General features: G+C 42.8%; 1 protein-coding gene across 7 annotated transcripts in view; it reads left to right on the forward strand.

The window, feature by feature from the left end:
- The window catches only part of ZNF235 (zinc finger protein 235), a 50256-nt gene extending 35556 nt beyond the window's left edge, over positions 1-14700 (forward strand). For all 7 annotated transcript variants that reach the window (XM_024768574.1, XM_024768573.1, XM_024768571.1 and 4 more), the window contains one exon: positions 11810-14700. In XM_024768574.1, the coding sequence (XP_024624342.1) occupies positions 11810-13779 (1970 nt within the window). In that variant the 3' untranslated portion in view covers positions 13780-14700. The remainder of the gene's footprint in view (positions 1-11809) is intronic.
- Positions 14701-15645: the final 945 nt, after the last annotated feature.

Consider the following 15645-nt stretch of genomic DNA (forward strand, 5'->3'; position numbering starts at 1 on the left):
CTTGGTGGTGGCAGCAGCAGCCTTAGCGTCTCCCGCCTGTCCCTGGGGTCTGTGCTTTTAGCCACGGCTCGCGCCCGTCTCTGGAGTTCACGCTTTTAGCCGCGGCTTGCGCCCGTCTCGAGTTCCTTTAAGCAGCGCTCTTAAACCCCTCTCCTCGCGCACCAGGAAACAAAGAGGGAAGAAAAAATCTCTTGCCTCTTCAGCAGGTGCAGACTTTTCCCTGGACTCCCTCCCGGCTAGCCGTGGTGCACTAACCCCTTCAGGCTGTGTTTGAGCCGCCAACCCCAGTCCTCTCCCTGCGTTCCGACCGAAGCCCGAGCCTCAGCTCCCAGCCCCGCCTGCCCCGGCCGGTGAGCAGACAAGCCGTTTGGGCTGATGAGTGCTGGTCGGCACCGATCCTCTATGCGGAAATCTCTCCGCTTTGCCCTCCGCACCCCTGTGGCTGCGCTCTCCTCCACTGCTCCAAAGCTCCCCCCTCCGCCTCCTGCAGTCTCCGCCCGCAAAGGGGCTTCCTAGTGTGTGGAGACCTTTCCTCCTTCACAGCTCCCTCCCACTGGTGCAGGTGTTGTCCCTATTCTTTTGTCTCTGTTTTTTCTTTTTTTTTCTTTTGCCCTACTCAGGTACGTGGGGAGCTTCTTGCCTTTTGGGAGGTATGAGGTCTTCTGCCAGCATTCAGTAGGTGTTCTGTAGGAGTTTTTCCACATGTAGATGTATTTCTGGTGTATCTGTGGGGAGGAAGGTGATATCTGCGTCTTACTCTTCCACCATCTTCCCAGCACCCCCTTCATCACTTTAAATACGTCTTGCCGCTTCCTTCTGGCTTGCAGAGTTTCTGCTGAAAGATCAGCTGTTAACCTCATGGGGATTCCCTTGTATGTTATTTGTTGTTTCTCCCTTGCTGCTTTTAATATTTTTTCTTTGTATTTAATTTTTGATAGTTTGATTAATGTGTCTTGGCATGTTTCTCCTTGGATTTATCCTGTATGGGACTCTTTGTACTTCCTACTTTCCCATATTAGGAAAGTTGTCAACTATAATCTCTTCAAATATTTTCTCAGTCCCTTTCTTTTTCTCTTCTTCTTCTGGGATCTCTGTAATTCGAATGTTGGTGTGTTTAACGTTGCCCCAGTAAGACTGTCCTCCATTCTTTTCATTATTTTTTCTTTATTCTGCATGGGAGAGTTTTTGCCATTTGATATTTCATGGAGCCGGGAGGTCTCTGGTGGACCAGTGTCCTGAACTCAGCTCTACCACCTCAGAGGCACAGGCCTGACACCTGGCCAGAGCACCAAGACCCTTTTGCGAATTCTGGGGTCTTCTGCCAGCGTTCAGTAGGTGTTCTGTAGGAGTTGTTCCACGTGTAGATGTATTTCTGATGTATTTGTGGGGAGGAAGGTGATCTCCACGTCTTACTCCTCCACCATCTTGAAGCTCCCCCCCTCCTTTTTTAAAAATTTGTTTGGAGTATTGTTGATTTACAATGTTGTTAGCTTCAGGTGTACAGCAAAGTGGTTCAGCTATACATATACATATGTTCATTCTTTTTCAGATTCTTTATCCATATAGGTTATTACAGAATACTGAGTAGAGTTCCCTGTGCTATATGGTAGGCCCTTGTTGGTTATCTATTTTATATATAGTAGTATGTGTGTGTTAATCCCAAGCTCCTACTTTATCCCTCTTACCCCCCACGTTTCCCCTTTGGTAACCATAGATTTGTTGGATTTTAATTTATTTTATTTATTTATTTTTGGCTGCATCGGGTCTTCGTTGCTGCGCGCAGGCTTTCTCTAGTTGTGGCGAGCAGTGGGTACCCTTCATTGCGGTGCGCGGGCTTCCCATTGCAGTGGCTTCTCTTGTTGTGGAGCACGGGCTCTAGGCACACGGGCTTCAGTAGCTGTGCCCTACAGGCTATGCTGCTCTGTGGCATGTGGGATCTTCCTGGACCAGGGCTCGAACCCGTGTCTCCTGCATTGGCAGGCAGATTCTTAACCACTGCACACCAGGGAAGTCCTCCATTTTTCTTTGTTAGGATTGCTTTGGCTATTCAGGGTCTTTTGTGTTTGTTCTAGCTCTCTGAAAAATGCCATTGGTAACTTGATAGGGATTGCATTGAATCTGTGGATTGCCTTGGGTAGTACAGTCATTTTGACAATATTGATTCTTCCAATCCAAGAACATGGTATATCTTTCCACCTGTTTGTGTCATCTTCGATTTCTTTCATTCGTGCCTTAAATATAGTTTTCAGAGTACAGGTCCTTTGCCTCCTTAGGTAGGTTTATTCCTTGGTATTTTATTCTTTTTGATGTGATGGTAAATTGGATTATTTCCTTAATTTCTCTTTCTGATCTTTCGTTGTTAGTATATAGGAATGCAAGAGATTTCTGTGTATTAATTTTGTATCCTGCAACTTTACCACATTCAGTGATGCACTCTAATAGTTTTCTGGTAGCGTCTTTAGGGTTTTCTATGTATAGTATCAAAAGAGTCATCTTCTTAAGCACAGTGGCCTCCTCAATGAACTTCTGTACCTGAGTTTCAGCTTCCTCAGAAGTGTTAACCCAGGTACAACATGTGGTGTTGGCCACAGCACAGGCACCTCCTCCTTCAGCTAAAAGCTAATCAGGGGCTGTCCTGTTATCAGGAGTGGCCTTGGCCAGAGGGTCCACATATTTCTGCTGGGCAGCTAATGTCTTAGCAGTGAAATCTACAGTCTCTTCAAGAGTCTCTTCAAGAGTTAAGGAGTGGTTTCTGATGACAGTCTCATTTATATCTACTCCTAATCGGGGAAGTAAGGCCCTACCAAAGGAAGCAAGCCCCGAATCATGAAAAGCCTCCTGGTAGGTCCTTTCTAGAACAGGTAGGGGCACGGTTAGATAACCAAGAGGCATTGCCCAGCTGTGCACCAGCCATCTAGGCATCTGTAGGCCCAAGGAGAAACATAACCACCACAGACAAAGATAAGTCTTGTCAGGGCACAAACTACTTCCATGAAGGTGGCACTGTTAATGGATTCATTTGTAAGAATTGCTTGAATTGCTTGAATTGCCTGTGCCTATTCAAGCCAGGGGTCAGTTAACTTATATTTCAGGCTGGGAGAAAATCTATTGTAAATTCCAGAGGTTAACCCCCCTTAGCAGTGGCCTGGGGGATGCAGATGAGGGCATAATCTCTGCAGGCCAATGCCAGAGTAAAGGAAAGAAGGGGTTTCACGGTTAGGTAAAGTCTGGATCTGGCTTCTTGGGCAGAAGCAGTCGACCTTGGTGTCAGCTACTTCTCGCCCATCACCTTGATTTGGAGGTCCCCAGCATCTGTATAGGACCTGGTGTCAGGTGGGGTGTCTTTGTAGCCGTGGGATGTACATCCAGGGTTCAGTACCTTCTAGTTTCCCTGCAGTGTCAGTGGGCAGGAGCACTTGGTGAGGTCCCTTCGGACGGAGCTCGGGGGCTGCCTTCTTCCTGATTCCAAATCAGAAGGGTAGGAGAAAATTGCAAGTGTTAGTTTGGTGAGTCAGAGCCAGATATTTGAGGAAACTAGAAAACATTCAGGATCCGGTCCAGTTTACAGATAACATTACCTCCAAGACAATTAGCAGGACTAGAATCTAATATCTACAAAGGTGGAAACATAATTTTTTTTCTCTACAATTACTCCACCTCCCTTTTTTTTTTTTTTAAAAAAAAAGGTTTGTGTTAAATTTGGCCTGATTATTTAAAAACTCTTTTTTAAGACTGGTTTCCTGGAACCGTGTATGCAAGGTACCAGTTCGATTTTTCCAAGTAGTTCCACGAAGCTGTGTGGTCATATATGAGTCTACGCATATCTCAAATATGACATTTCAGTCAAAACCTTGGTAATACAGCCAGTGTTTCTAACTGTGTCCTGTCACAGGGAGAACAGATTCTTACTGAACTTATGTGAACAAATATTCTATCAGGAAAATAAGGGTACTCAGAGACTTTCTGAATTCTGGAAGGATCAGGTAGGGAGAAAAAGTAGATGTTTCATCTTTGCTCACAAAGGTATATTTTACCAGATTTCTGTAAGTCATATATAACTTAAGAGAAAAGGTCTCCTTAAAAGGGGAAAACGAAAATATCAGAGCATCCTCCCCAGTTCATGTCGTCCCACATAATTAACACTCGTTTTGCTTGAATCTGTTTTTTTCCATTAGTTCTCTTGACCTTGCCTGATGATTGAAGCCAGTAGGGCAGTGATCATTCCAAGAAGTTTACAAGGTTTCTGTGTGATATACCCAGTGAAGCGGGTACATAGATCACTGGAGATTGTGGAAGGTGTACCCCAAGCAGGAAACACCTTCTTTAATAGTTTCTTTGCCACGATGAGGGCATTGGTCTTGCAGCAGGGAAAGGCTTTACCATCTGGAAAACATCCAGACTGATGACCCATAGTGAGTGGCACTTGAATGAAGTCCAGCTGCAAAGTATTCAAAGGGTCCAGAAAGAGGACGCCTCCAGGGACAAAGATAGTTTTTCTTTTTTAATTTTTAAAATTGAGATATAATTAACATATAACATTGATTTCAGATGTCCAACATAATGAATCAACATTTGTGTATGTCGCAAAAATATCACCGCCATGAGTCTAGTTGACATCTGTCACCACACAGTTATAATTTTTTTTCTTGTTATGAGAACTTCTAAAATCTACTCTTAGCAGCTTTCAAATATGCAATACAGTATTATTAACTATAGTCGCCAAGCTGTACAGAGTTTTGACTTTTAAAAAGAAATGTTTTTTTAAATGCACCATGGTGGGTGAAGGAATGCAAACACCAAAAAAGGGGGTTTGCCAGGGAGCTGGGAAGAACCAAGTGGCCATATATCTTGGTTTTCCCAGAGCCCCGACTGTTTGTTGAATTTACAGCCATTGTTTACCTGTCTCAGTTTATCTGATACAGAAGCAGACTGTTGCCAGGTGACAAGGACTTCAGCGTGGCAAAAGTTTGGCATTGAGGGGTCTTTCTTTGCAGAAGCAGAATGGACTTCATCCACATGCCCCACAATCTATAGATTCTACTGCTGCTACCTTTGCCTGAGAAGTGAGGGCAGTTCCCTGTCGCTAGGGTTCAGTCCTTTTGGTGTGAGCCTCAGTTTAGGTGACAGACATTTTATAGCAGGAGATATCACACAATTTCTGAAACACTTATAACATGTACCAGCAGCCCTCAGAAACGGCAAGAAAGACTGAGCTCAGAATGGTTCTCCAGGGCGCCGTGCCTGTATTTCTTCTGAATGCATTCAGAAGTTCCACTTGGGATCTTGTCACTGCCACCAATCTGATAAAAAAACAAAATTCAACTGAGTAAATTTGAAGATCTGGTTGGCCTTAATCATAGGTTCAGCATCCCAGGGCTCATCATGAATAAGAAGACACCCATTTCACCCTTAGGGCTCTGAAGCCATTTCAGGAACAGAGGATAAAAGACTAAATATTAGAACAAGAGATGCTCTGATTGCTCTTATCTCTCAGGAAATTCCAAGGGTTTTGGGAGCTGTGAGCCAGGAACCATGGAAGAAGATGAAACATTTATTACAAATCACAATGTCACCTTTTATAGCATGTAGCGTATAGGAACTGTATCTCTAATTTTTCAGAAGTGTTTTGTTTTTTGATGCTATATAAATGGAATTCTGTTTTTCAATTATTTGCTTCTGTCGGAATACAGTTGATTTTTGTACATCAATTCTGGTAGCCTGCAATCTTCCTATATTCACTTGTTCTAGAAGCGTTTTTGTACATTCCTAAAGATTTTTCTATATATAGATTTATAACTTCTGTAAATACATTATTTTACTTTCCTTCCCAATCTGTATGGCTTTTGTTTCCTTCTGCCTGACTGCAGGTAGACAGCATTCAGTCTTTCCTCACTGAGCATGGTGTTAACTGGAGGTGATTTTTTAGTGTCCTTAATGGACTGAGTTCCTTTCTCTTCCTAATTTAATGTGCATTTTTATCATGTGTGGGTATGGTAATTTGTCAAATGCTTATTCACATTTTTTTCAGACAATTGTAAGAGTTTCTCCTTCATGCTGTTTTCTTCTGTGTAAATATTTTTATTGATTTGAACCCTCTCCCTTTTTTCCTTGATGAGTTGGGCTAAAGGCTTATCAACTTTATCTTTTCAAAGAACCACATTTTAGTTTCACTGATCTTTTGTTTTCTTCGTCTCTATTTCTGGTCTCGTCTTCATGATTTCTTTCCTTTTACAAACTTTGGGTTTTGTTTGTTCTGTCTCTAGTTGCTTTAGGTGCAAAGTTGGGTTGTTTGAGATTTTTCTTGTTTCCTGAGGTAAGACTGTATTGCTATAAACTTCCTTGTAGAACTGCTTTTGCTTTGTCCCATAGGTTTTGGATCATTGTGCTTTCACTTTCATTTGTCCCTAGGTTTTTTTTAAATTTCTTCTTTGATTTGTTCAGTGATCCGTTGGTTGTTTAGTAACGTACTGTTTAGCCTCTATGTGTTTGTGTTTTTTATAGTATTTTTTCTTGTAGTTGATTTCTAATCTCATAGCATTGTTGTCAGAAAAGATACTTGATATGATTTCAGTTTTCTTACATTTACTGAGACTTGCTTCGTGGCCCAGCCTGTGATCTACCCTGGAGAATGTTTCATGTGCACTTGAGAAGAATATGTATTCTGTTGCTTTGGGATGGAATGCCCTATAAATATCAGTTAAGTCCATCTGGTCTGATGGGTCATTTAAGGCCTGTGTTTCCCTATTGATTTTCTGGCTGGATGATCTGTCCATTGATGTAAGTGGGGTGTTACAGTCCCTCACTATTATTGTGTTACTGTCAATTTCTCCTTTTATGGCTGTTAGCATTTGCCTTATATATTGAGGTGCTTCTATGTGGGGTGCATATATTTATTTACAATCATTATATCTTCTTCTTGGATTGATCCCTTGAAACATTATGTAGTGTCCTTCCTTATCCCTTTTTTAAGCCCCTCCTGTCGCGGAGCACAGGCTCTGGACGCGCAGGCTCAGCAGCCATGGCCCACGGGCCCAGCCGCTCCATGGCACATGGGATCCTCCTGGACTGGGGCATGAACCCACGTCCCCTGCATCGTCAGGCAGACTCCCAAGCCCTGCGCCACCAGGGAAGCCCCCTTCCTTATCTCTTATAATAGTCTTTATTTTAAAGTCTATTTTGGCTGATACGAGTATTGCTGCTCCAGCTTTCTTTTGATTCCCATTTGCATGGAGTATCTTTTTTCATCCCCTCACTTTCAGTCTTCATGTGGCCCTAGATGTGAATGGGGTCTCTTGGAGAAAACATACGTTGATATCCAGGTCTTATTTTTGTATCCATTCAGCCAGTCTGTGTCTTTTGGTCGGAGTATTCAATCCATTTAGGTTTAAGGTAAGTACTGATATGTATGCTCTTACTGCCATTTTGTTAATGCTTTTGGGACTGTTTTCGTAGGTCTTTTTGCTTCCCTTCCTCTTTTGTTCTCTTTTCTTGTGATTGGATGACTATCTTTAGTGTTGTTTGGATCCCTCTTTCTTTTTTTGTGTATCTATTGTAGATTTTAGGTTTGCGGTTACCATGAGGCTTTGATAAAACAATCTTGTATGTATACACAGACTGCTATAAGTCGCTGGTCTATTAATTTCAAATACTTTTCCAATATTCTCCATTTGTACTCTCCTCTTCACAGTTGCTGGTTTTGATATCATATTTGTGTGTGGATGATATCCTACCTTTACTGTATGTTTGCCTTTACCAGTGAGCTTTTCCATTCGTAGTTTTCTTGTTTCTAGTTGTGGGCTTTTCTTTTTCACCTAGACAAGTTCCTTTAGCATTTGTTGTAAAGCTGGTTTTGTGCTGAATTCTCTTAGCTTTTGCTTGTCTGTAAAGCTTTTGATTTCTCCATCAAATCTGAACAAGAGCCTTGCTGGGTAGAGTATTCTTGGTTGTAAGTTTTTTCCTTTCATCACTTTAAATATATCCTGGCACTCCCTTCTGGCCTGCAGAGTTTCTGCTGAAAAATCAACTGATAACCTTATGGGAATTCCCTTGTATGTTATTTGTTGCTTTTCCCTTGTTGCTTTTAATATTTTGTCTTTGTCTTTAATTTTTGTCAGTTTGATTAATATGTGTCTCAGCTTGTTCCTCCTTGTGTTTATCCAGTATGGGACTCTCTGCGCTTCCTGGACTTGAGTGTTTCCTTTCCTGTTTTAGGGAAGTTTTTGGCTCTTTTTGTTTTTTTAATTTATTTTATTTATTTATTTTCAGCTGCATTGGGTCTTTGTTGCTGAGCCTGGGCTTTCTCTAATTGTGGCGAGCAGTGGCTACTCTTCGTCACGGTTGCAGGCTTCTCATTGCGGTGGCTTCTTGTTGCAGAGCATGGGCTGTAGGCACATGGGCTTCAGTAGTTGTGGTGCATGGGCTTAGTTGCTCCACAGCATGTGGGATCTTCCCGGACCAGGGCTCTGGTCCCCTGCATTGGCAGGCAGATTCTTAACCACTGCACCACCAGGGAAGTCCCTTATCTCTTCAAATATTTTCTCAGGCCCTTTGTCTCTCTCTTCTACTTCTGGTACTCCTATAATGCAAATGTCAGTGCATTTAATGTTGTCCCAGAGGTCTCAGACTGTCCTCATTTCTTTTCATTCTGTTTTCTTTATTCTGTTCCGCAGCAGTGATTTCCACCATTCTGTCTTCCAGCTCACTTATTGGTTGTTCTGCGTCTATTATTCTGCTGTTGATTCCTGATAGTATATTTTTCATTTCAGTTATTGTTCATCTGTTTGTTCTTTAAAATTTCTTGTATCTTCTTGGTCTGTGCCTCCATTCTTTCTCCAAGATCTCGGATCATCTTTCCTATCATTATTCTGAATTCTTTTTCAGGCAGATTGCCTGTCTCCACTTCATTTAGTTGTTCTTCTGGAGTTTTGTCTTCTTCCTTCGTCTGCAGCGTATTTCTCTTCCATCTCGTTTTGTCTGACTCTCTGTGTGTGTGGGTCTCCATTCCACAGGCTACAGATTGTATTTCTTCCTGCATCTGGTTTCTACCCCCTGGTGGGTGGGGTTGGTGCAGGGGCTTGTGCAGGCCTTTCTGGTGGGCAGGGACATGTCAAAAGGTGACTGTGGGCTCAGGATGACTTTAGGCAGCCTGTCTGAACACAGGGTGGGGCTGTGTTCCCACCCTGTTGGTTGTTTAGCCTGAGGCATCCCAGCACTGGAGCCTGAAGGCTGTTGGGTGGGGGCAGGTCTTGGTACCAAAGTGGTGACCTCCAGGAGAGCTCACGCTAAGGAATATTCCCTGGGGGCTCCCCCACCAGTGTCCTTGCCCCTGCGGTGGATCACAGCTGACCCCTGCCTCCCCAGGAGACCCTCCAAGACCCACAGGTAGGTCTTGCCCAGGCTCCTGTGGAGTCACTGCTTTTCCCTGGGTCCCAGTGCACATGCGACCTTGTGTGTGCACTCCAGGAGTGGAGTCTCTGTTTCCCCGAGTCCTGTGGAGCTCCTGAAATCAAGCCCCACTGGCCTTCAAAGCCCAGTGCTCTGGGGGCTCTTCCTCTTGATGCCAGACCCCCAGGCTGAGGAGCATGCCATGGGGATCAGAACTCTCACTCCTGTGGAAGAACCTCTGTGATATAATTAGTTTCCAGTTTGTGGGTCACCCAATCGGCAGGTATGGATTTGGTTATATCACAAAAGCACCCCTCCTACCATCTTGTATGGCTTCTTCTTTGTCTCTGGATGTAGAATATCTTATTTGATAGGTCCCAGTCTTTTTTGTTAATGGTTGTTGAGAAGTAATTGATTTTTGGTGTTTTCATGAGAGGAGGTGAGCTCAAGTCCTTCTACTCTGCCATCTTGTCCTCCTTCTGCTTTATGCTATTAAAGGAGCATGAAGCACTGATGATTTCACCTGTTAAAACCACCTCGCATTCCTAGGGTTAACCCCACTTATTTATTACACAGTACCCTTTTCTTATGTACTATAAAAAACAAGGTTTTCTCTTTGTTTAGGATCTTTGCACCTACATTAAGTAGGGATTTTGATCTGTAATTTTCTTTGTACTTAATGTGTTTGTCTATCTTGATATCAAGGTAATACAGGCCTTATTAAACACAGTACCTCAGAAAGTATACCCTCCTTTTTGGCCTTCTGCAAGGATTTGTGTAGGACTGGTATTATTCCTTTCCTACGTGCTAAGTGGAATTCACCCGTGAAGTTGTCTGGTCCTTTTGTGAGAATGTTTCTATTTATGATTTCAGTTCATGAACTACTTACATATTTTGCTTTTCTTGTAACAGATTTGTATGTTTCAGGGAATTGGTATATTTTATTTAAGTTGTTGAACATATCCCCTTAATGCCTTTTATGATCTTTAGTAATATCCCATCTTTTATGCCTGATGTTGGCAGTTTCTCGTCTTTTTTTTTTAAACATCTTTATTGGTGTATAATTGCTTTACAATGGTGTGTTTTGTCTTTTCTATTTTTTTCCTTGATTCAGTTTGTTTTCCTTGATTTTTTCCCCCCTTGTTTGTTTAATTGCTTTTCACTATTTCCTAATTTCCTCTTCTTTTTATGGCTTCTTAAAGTGGAACCTTAGGTTATTGACTTTAGGCCTTTCTTGCTTTCTGTATGAGTATTTAAAGCTATAAATAATCTGAGTGCTGTTTAACTGCATGCCAGAAATTGCGATACTATTTTCTTTCATTATTATTTCAAAATATTTTCTAATTTCCCATGTGATTTCTTATAGGCATTTTCTGCGTGTTGGTTTTGAATTTAATTCTGCTATGGTCTTTAAAAATCTTTCAAAATTTGTTTTATAGCCCTGGGTATGGTTTATCTTGATGGATGTTGCATATGTACTTGAAAAAAAAATGTATGTACTGCAGTTAGGTGCAGTGACCTGTAAGTTTCGTTTTGGTTATAGTGGTTCAGATCTTGTATGGCTTTGCTGATTTTTTTTAATGGTCTAATAAGTGTGTAAAAAATCTTCAAGTCTGTAGATTTGTCCATTTCTCATTTTAGTTCCCTCTTTTTGTTTCATATATTTTGGAGCCTTTATTAGATACATACACACATGTAATTGTTACATCTGCTAATCCTTTTGTCATAAAATGTCTTTGTATCTAATAGTGCTCTATTTTGTAAAGTCTTTTTGTCTGTTTAGCCATTCCAGCTTTCTTAGGCTTTGCATGATATTTGTATGATACGTCTTTTCCTACCCTTTTTCTTTTGCTTACTTGTATTTAAAACATATCCCTTGTTGACAGCATGTAGTTGAACCTTGCTTTTTATATTCTCTGCCAATCTCTGCCTTTTGATTTTAGGGGAGTGCACTTCCACATAATATACTTACTGAAACCGAGTATATTTGCAGTTGCTTTTGTTGAGGGAGGTCTCATCTATTTTGTTCATCTCTTTGTCCGTTTCTGCGTTCTTTCAGGTAGATCAAATACGTTTTGGTATTACACTTCCATGCCTCTGGCTGGCTTTTAGCTGCTGCTTTTCAGTCCAGGCCCTTGGTCTTTCCCGTGTCTGTATCCTTAAGAGATCTGCCAGGGATATGGGCAACCTCACTCTGGACTGACCCCAAATATCCTACCTTTTCAGATTTGTCTTTTTCTTGATTGGACGTTCTCTTGGTTGCTGTAGACCTTTGTTTTTCAGAATTCCTATGAAGTCATTTTCACTACTCTCTAGTTGTTTATTTAATGTTTTCATGGCAGGAACAAAGGCCTGGAGCTTCCTAGCCCACCATCTTGCTGCCGTCACTCTCTCCGTCCTTAATTCCTTACTGTTTTCCTTTCAGGAGCCAGGAATCACAATGAGATGGAGACTCTTCATGAAACAGGAGTCAGATTCCTTTCATTGGGAGACCTTTCGTGCTGGCACATCAAGAGACACGTTGTGAGCAAATTAACCAAAAGTCAGGACTCTGTGGTAAGTATTCACGGAAAGAATTCTCAGTCCCCCAAACAACATAATTCCCCTGCAGGAGTGTCCATTCAGGCTTCTGTGGAAGACAGCTGTTTAATGACTCTTCTGGAGGATCATTCTAATGTTATTGAAAATCAAGAATTTCCAACTGGGAGAGCCCAGAATTCCTGGAATAAACTCTATCTGAATGGGACTCAGAATTATCAGAGAAGTTGTAAGCTGACTCCAGTGAAAAACAAGTTCTGTATATTTGTTCCATGTGCTGATATTTTCAGTTGTATCTCCCCCCACCTCGATGATGACACGGTGTACAAAAGAGAGAAAGCTCACGGCAACAGAGAGTGTGGTAGAGATCTCTTAAAGGCATCACCTCTGGCCCCGTGCAGTATCATTCAGACTGGACCGAAAACCTACCAGTGTAACGAACGTGAGAAGGGATTCAGTGACCACACCAGCCTTGAACTTCATCAGCAGGTACACTTGGGCAGGAAGTCCCCTACATACAGGACACATGAGAAGGGCAGTGGTTATAGCTCAGCTAGTCCCATTCAACAGAGTGTCCTCCCAGGGAAGAAACGCTATTGGTGTCACGAGTGCGGGAAGGGCTTCAGTCAGAGCTCAAACCTGCAAACTCACCAGAGAGTCCACACAGGGGAGAAGCCCTATTCGTGCCACGAGTGCGGGAAGAGCTTTAATCAGACCTCACACCTGTATGCCCACCTGCCCATTCACACCGGAGAGAAGCCCTACAGATGCGAGAGCTGCGGGAAGGGCTTCAGTCGTAGCACAGACCTCAACATCCACTGCAGAGTCCACACGGGAGAGAAACCGTATAAGTGTGAGGTGTGCGGGAAGGGCTTCACCCAGAGGTCCCACCTTCAGGCCCACGAAAGAATCCACACTGGAGAGAAACCATACAAGTGTGCAGATTGTGGGAAACGCTTCAGCTGTAGCTCAAATCTTCACACGCACCAGCGTGTCCACACTGAGGAGAAACCCTACAGATGTGAGGAGTGCGGCAAGTGCTTCAGCCTGAGCTTCAACCTTCACAGTCACCAGCGCGTCCACACGGGAGAGAAACCCTACAAATGTGAGGAGTGTGGGAAGGGTTTTAGTTCGGCCTCAAGCTTCCAGAGCCACCAGAGGGTTCACACAGGAGAGAAGCCGTTTCGATGCAGTGTGTGTGGGAAGGGCTTCAGCCAGAGTTCCTATTTCCAAGCCCATCAGAGAGTCCACACTGGAGAAAAACCCTACAAGTGTGAGGTGTGTGGGAAGCGCTTCAATTGGAGCCTGAATCTTCACAACCATCAGAGGGTCCACACGGGGGAGAAACCCTATAAATGTGAGGAGTGCGGGAAGGGCTTCAGTCAGGCCTCGAATCTTCAAGCTCATCAGAGTGTCCACACGGGGGAAAAGCCCTTCAAATGTGATGCATGTCAAAAGCGATTCAGTCAGGCCTCCCATCTTCAAGCCCATCAGAGAGTCCACACGGGAGAGAAACCATATAAATGTGATACTTGTGGTAAGGCCTTCAGCCAGAGGTCGAATCTCCAAGTCCATCAGATAATTCACACTGGAGAGAAACCATTCAAATGCGAGGAGTGTGGGAAAGAATTCAGCTGGAGTGCCGGGCTCAGTGCTCATCAGAGGGTCCACACAGGAGAGAAACCCTATACGTGTCAGCAGTGCGGTAAGGGCTTCAGCCAGGCCTCACATTTCCACACCCATCAGAGGGTCCACACTGGAGAGAGGCCTTACATATGTGATATATGTTGCAAGGGCTTCAGCCAGAGGTCACATCTTGTTTACCATCAGAGGGTCCACACTGGAGGGAACCTGTAGAATTGGAAGGTGAGGAATGGCCTCCAGATAATCCACGTCTTCAACTCTCTTGGAAAGTCTGTGCTCATAGTTGTGGGAAGTGCCTGCAGAACTTGGAAACATCAAGGAATCTTCATGGGAGAGAAGTTCTATAAAATGCTGTTTTTAAAGATCCAGTTGGGAGGTGAACTCTTTATACTAACATCAGGTTACAGGTACAGAGGAGAGAAAACGTATTCTATAAATATGGTCAGTGGTTATACCAGAGCTCTGAATGCCCCGATTCTCAAGATGTGACACAAGAGAAGAATCATTGGCATCTACCGTACATGAAGGTTATGGGCAGGACTTGAACAAAAGTATAATGATTGATGGACAAACAATTGATGTCAGCTGCAGTGTACCCTCCCCGTAGGGAGGGCTGTTTTTCACCATTCTGTCTCTACTGTGTAGAACTGTGCTTGGTTCCTAATAGGTGCCTGGCAATTACTGAACCAAGGGGAGGAAAATCCCTCTAATTAGGACAAATATTTGAAAATTCTGGTTGGCTTCCTATCCTAAATTCATAACATACTCAAGAAGAATCCTGCAAGTCGCCTTAATAAGACTGTACTTCAATTAATATTTCCTGAAATCAGAATCATATAATAGCCGTCCACAATAGTACAGGTTTGGACAAGGCTTATGAATGGCTTCACCCTCCATCCAGCTTCAGTTATATGTACAGAATCACCCATTGTATGCAGTGTAGTATTTAGCACCATTAGTTTGTATTTTATAGACGGAAAGACTTTTTTAATCTAATAACATACTGCAACTTACATGATTGGAAATTTTGTACACTAATTAATTCTTTAATTCCTTAGGGTTTTACTGTAACTCTGAAAGTGTTAAAAGTAGTTACTAGTAACAAAAAGTTTCTTAGTAAACTTGAATTAATAATTGGTTTCTTTGCATTATTTCCATTCAGGCTCAGGTCACGTTGCCTTTTCTATGCATGGTCCTTCATCCAGACCTCTTTAAGCAGGAGCTTTGGCAGAAACCAAGGATATTAATTTTGTCACATTCCACCCCCATTGTTCCCCCTCTAAAAATGGGATGGGGTAGACAAAAAACCTCTTGGATTTTGATTGAGATTTCATTAAAGTTATCAGTTTAAATTAACTGTCATATACACAGCATTCTGTGTTCAACACCTATTAGTAGGAGTGAACATTTGCTGGTCAATATGTATCAAAATAGTCTGCCCTGGCAAATCCTAGCATTAGAGGTTTTGCTTAGGAGATTATAGCAACAGTAAGGAAGATTGTACACAAAGATGTTTATACTGAATTTTTTTAAAAAGGAAGTATCAGTAAAATATTTACATAAATATATTCTAATATATAGCCAGGAAAAAATTTGTCATCCACGAAAAAACTAGGTTAGAGACTTCCTGGTATAATTCAAGTAATAAGGGGATGTGTACCTGAAGATGTGATTAATAAGGGGATGTGTACCTGAAGATGTGATTAATAAGGGGATGTGTACCTGAAGATGTGATTATGTGCATAGCACTAATAGGTGGAAAGATATATTTATTTTTTTGTCTGTGTTGGGTCTTCGTTGCTGTGTGTGGGCTTTCTCTAGTCGTGGTGAGCAGGGGCTACTCTTTGTCACGGTGCATGGGCTTCTCATCGCGGTGGCTTTTGTTGTTGCGGAGCATGGGCTCTAGGCACGCAGGCTCAGTAGTTGCAGCACGCGGGTTCAGTAGTTGTGGCTCTCAGGCTCTAGAGCACAGGCTCAGTAGCTGTGGCACACAGGCTTAGTTGCTCTGCGGCACGTGGGATCTTCCCAGACCAGGGATTGAACCCATGTCCCATGCATTGGCAGGCGGATTCTCAATCA

The sequence above is a fragment of the Neophocaena asiaeorientalis genome, unplaced genomic scaffold (genome assembly GCF_003031525.2).
Source record: "Neophocaena asiaeorientalis asiaeorientalis breed wild unplaced genomic scaffold, Neophocaena_asiaeorientalis_V1.1 scaffold629, whole genome shotgun sequence".
Lineage (NCBI taxonomy): Eukaryota > Metazoa > Chordata > Mammalia > Artiodactyla > Phocoenidae > Neophocaena > Neophocaena asiaeorientalis.